Here is a 4762-nt window from a genome sequence, read left to right as displayed (position 1 = left end):
ATATATACATATACACACACAGAGGCATATATATATAAAATTCAAAGCTGGATTCCACCTAGGATGACCAATTTAACCTAATACCAATAATTTGGTCTTACCACATAGCTACTCAGGGAAAATACCAGCATATACTTAAACCATTATGAGCATTCCTCAACTGATCACCTATCGACCACCTGTAACATTTAGCCTTTAGTTATATCTACATGTTGTGTCGATGTATAAATGTATAAACGTCGCAATCTGAACTGATACCAGTTGTTTGCCACTTTATACTTTTATTCTATTATGCATTCATACTTAGGCGCGCGCACACAAGTACACACATGTGATATAATATAATATAATAATAATATGTGTCTAAATAACAAACATCTAAGGATTTGATTAGAGCTCACTATGTTCTATTACAATACGAAAATTCCAGCTAGAAAAGTAGCTCATGCTATATATACGTTGCCCTATGGCTGAGTTTATTGGTTGCCTGATCCAGATTATGTAATACGAGAAAGAAATATTTATTTAAAAATTTCATATTTTTACAATTGTTTCGGTAGCAATAACAATATGCACCACTACATTGGAAGACAGAAATTTCAAATAAATAAACTCTAAAAAAAATAATAAATTCTTTCAGAAAAGGTAATTGTAAGGTAGAAAACACATAAAAGAATTTATACAATAAAAGTTATATAAAAACCATAAAAAAACCCAAATAAATAAATAAATGTAGAAGAAAATAAACACGAAAATACAACAGCCAATACGTTGTAAACGAAGAAAATGTGAGGAAAGAGAGGCGCATAGAAACACGCAATCACAAACAAACAGAAACACGTACAGACGAGGACAGAAGTAGTAGATACGCGATAGAAAGACAGACAGACTGTTATTTCATAGTTTGTTTACGCTGCCGCTATACATTAAAGAACATATATATAAATGTATGTATGCACACATATTCAAATGTACATCATGTCTACTTACACTTTGTAAGGTTCAAAATATTATCAAGCGCAATAGTAATTTACCCGCCTGCTTATATTTGAAAGTATAACAGCTTATAATTAAATCAAGTTGTCATTTCCTACTGAATATGGGGTTCTATTCCATATATTATTTGAAGATTTCCGCTAAGATAACCTTTTCTTTTATCTTGCCTTCAATACAACGTGTTTTTTTTTTCTGAACATTTGAAAAGACTATAAAGAGAATGTGTGCTTCGTAGAGAAGTTTCCATTAAGAGAAGTTTCAGTCAAGGAATATGTATTGTCGATTCCGTTCACCTTCAAGCTATAGATGTTCTGGTTGAGTGAAATCGGATTTCTTTCGTTTCTGTTCTTGAATATGTGTCTCTGCACTAAACTCAGTGTCCGATTAAATCTTCACGATATGACATTTTAGATAATCCTTTGGATTAATGCATTTGTGTCTTTGTGAGTTACTTTAATGAACAGGCATTCTATTGCCTAATTGCAATTTGTTGTTGAGTTTCATTTGTTCTTAGATATTTAGTCACACACACATATATATAGATGTATATATATAGATGTATATATATATATATATATATACAGATACATAAACATATATATAATCTACAATAGATTCATGTATGATGTTCATATAATAGACATGCATGTATGTATGAATATATGTAGTATGTATATATGTATGTATATGTGAATGTATGTACGTATGTGTGTATACACACAGATATTCCCCTTCTTATTTCCTTTCCTATACCCAAATGATTTTAATAAGTTGTGCTTCGCTAACATCCTTATGCTTGCTCCTATTCTTTTTCTGCCCTTTCAAAAAGACAAACACACTGTACCTATTGTTAACTGTTTCTTATATGTATTAACCCTCCCAACCACTTAGATCTTCTGAGGAAGCCTAGAGGCACATTCATCATCCAAACTTTATCTGCCCATACATGCAGAACACTGAAGACATGGAGATGACATGGAGGATTTCGTTGCCTCGTGGCAGAAACGGCCGTAAGGAACTAGAAACTACTGACAATCTGATCTTTCACTCTTTTGCTCTTTTCTGTAATATTAGTAGTACATGTGTATGTAACACATAGTTATTACATATGTATGTATTCTTCAAATACTTTCTAATACTTTTGAATAAATAGGCATACTAGCAAGTCTACCGGCTGGTGTATGTCGTTCTTGCATTCTCTCCATTTTCTTATTTGCCGTATAAATTAAGGGTAAACCACTTTTTACCCTCGCCCATATATAACACTCAATTGCGAGATTACCACGCAATAAAAAAGCACTTGGATATGAATAACTGGGCACACTACCAGCAGTATATTGGATAGGTACTATCCCTTAGTTGGTTGGTTTCCTAACCTCCAACTCACACAGAAATATATAGATATATAGATATATATATATGTATTACTTGTTTCAGTCATTAGACTACGGCCATGCTGGGATACCACCTTGAGGAATTTTAATCGAACTAATCGACCCTAGCACTTATTTTCTTCTGAGCTTGGTATTTATTATATCGGTTTCTTTTGCCAAACCGTTAAGTTACTGGAACGTAAACACAGCAGCACCGGTTGTCAAGCGGCGGTGGGGACAAACACAAAAACAAACACAGACAATGCGATCATTACAAATTGTTCATTGAGTCAGGAAAGAAACTTTCCTGATTTTGTCATTATGTTTCACGTTTTAACAACTGGAGAAGAAACTGAATATATACAAATTTGAAACCATATAAGGGAGAGTTGCTGATTTATGCAACTCATAAATAAATTAATTAATATTAGTTGTGTTTTCATTATAAATGGATGTTTTATTTAAAGCACCCTACACGTATTTTTTAGAAGACTAGAATAATCGAGTGTCGTAACTGCGTTGAATGGCTAATTTCTGAAGTTTGTGGTGGGTAGAAAAACAAGATATAAATGTGAAAATTAGAGAGGACTTCTATACTTTGTCATTGTAAATAACTTCTAAAACGTCAAATTGAGATATTGAACAGTCAGTGCAGTTAATACACAAGAATATTCTATCCCACTAGTATATGGGGTTTGATATCGAATTGAACACTTACAGCAGAAATATTAATATCACTTGAATTATGAATTGATCGACATAATTACTATAATAGCAGCATCATTTACTGAGGAGTATTTTCATAATTTCAACAGTATTGTGGTATCGCTCTTAGGAAGGAGTTAATCCTGTTTCTGTTGGTTCCGGGTTCAGTCCCACTGCGTGGCACCTTGGGCAAGTGTCTTCTGCTATAGCCTCGGACCGACCAAAGCCTTGTGAGTGGATTTGGTAGACGGAAACTGAAAGAAGTCTGTCGTATATATGTATATATATATATGTGTGTGTGTGTGTGTGTGTGTGTGTCCCAACATCGCTTGACAACCGATAGAACGAGTACTAGGCTTACAAAGAATAAGTCCTGGGGTCGATTTGCTGGACTAAAGGCGGTGCTCCAGCATAGCCGCAGTCAAATGACTGAAACAAGTAAAAGAGTAATAATCTACGTCAGGTTTCAATTAATATACAGAAAATATCGCAGAGGTAGTCTACGTATAAACTGAATGGGAGGAATAGTGAAGCATAAACAAGGCTCACACTATAGGCAATGAGTTTCACATATATTTACTACGTTGTATAAATAAACATCGATATCATTTCCAGTTTTAAAAACAATTACGATTTCATTCGACTATAAAATTTAACTTGCAAGTTAAAGAACGCAGTAACTGAACTTATCAAAGCCTGGATTGTTTTGGCATTTATTTAATTTGTTGTCTTTTTCTTTCCTTCTTTTATTTTTTTTTTTTGTTTTGAATAGTCAACGAAACTTCAAGTGATGCACATAGAAACAAGAGTTTCTAAGCAAGCAGGCTCAAAGTTTGACGTGTTCATCCAATGTGTGGGCAAAAAAGTTAACATCAACCAGTGTATAGAACTGCTCGACAAGAACTCAAAAGTCCATAGTACAACCATCTTGGATGAATCAGCAAAAGAAAAAGTCAGAGGTAAGATCTTACTTATTCATTTAGTTTCCTTCTCAATTTTTTTTGTGGGGATCGCGGTTCAATATAGAAAAAAAATATTTCATTCTGATCCATGTCGTACAAATGACAATGTAGCAACGATAACAACAAGAATGATTTTTTAAAAACATACTATAAACATTCTCCGAACCATTGAAATATTTGAAATATAGATCCTGTTGATCAATTCGGTTTACGTGAAGCAATCAACAATAACTTCACTGACATCGTTGGCTATAGGGGATTTCTAAACACATTTTGTTTCTATATCACTAAGTCACGGTTACTAAGCAACTGTACTACTTACACTGATCGTTCACATATTTACAGAAATACGGCAAAACATGTTCAGCTCCAGTGAGTTGTCAATACGCTTTTCTGCACATCAGCATCAATTTTCAATTTTGATTTATTCTGCTTTTTTTTTATTGCATATTACTTTGTATGCAGATTAACGACAGACGCACAGTTTCTATTATATGTTACTCTACCTATGCATGGATGTGTGTGTGTGTGTGTGTGTGTGTGTGTGTGTGTGTGTGTGTGTGTGTGTGTGTGTGTGCGTGTGTGCGTGCGTGTGTGTGTTTGTGTGTTTGTGTGTTTGTGTGTGTACACACACATACATGCATACATTCATACATACATGCATGTCTATTATATAAACATCATACATAAATCTATTGCAGATTATATATATGTTCATGTGTTTGT

General features: G+C 33.7%; 1 protein-coding gene across 1 annotated transcript in view; it reads left to right on the top strand.

The window, feature by feature from the left end:
• The window catches only part of LOC106871451 (tyrosine 3-monooxygenase), a 392944-nt gene that overhangs the window by 325490 nt on the left and 62692 nt on the right, over positions 1-4762 (top strand). The window contains exon 7 of the mRNA XM_052971214.1: positions 3847-4033. Coding sequence (XP_052827174.1) covers positions 3847-4033 — 187 coding nt within the window. The remainder of the gene's footprint in view (positions 1-3846; positions 4034-4762) is intronic.

Source organism: Octopus bimaculoides, chromosome 10 (assembly GCF_001194135.2).
Source record: "Octopus bimaculoides isolate UCB-OBI-ISO-001 chromosome 10, ASM119413v2, whole genome shotgun sequence".
Taxonomy (NCBI): Eukaryota; Metazoa; Mollusca; class Cephalopoda; order Octopoda; family Octopodidae; genus Octopus; species Octopus bimaculoides.
The sequence above is the reverse complement of the archived record's forward strand: the minus strand, read 5'-3'. Positions and strand labels throughout refer to the sequence as shown.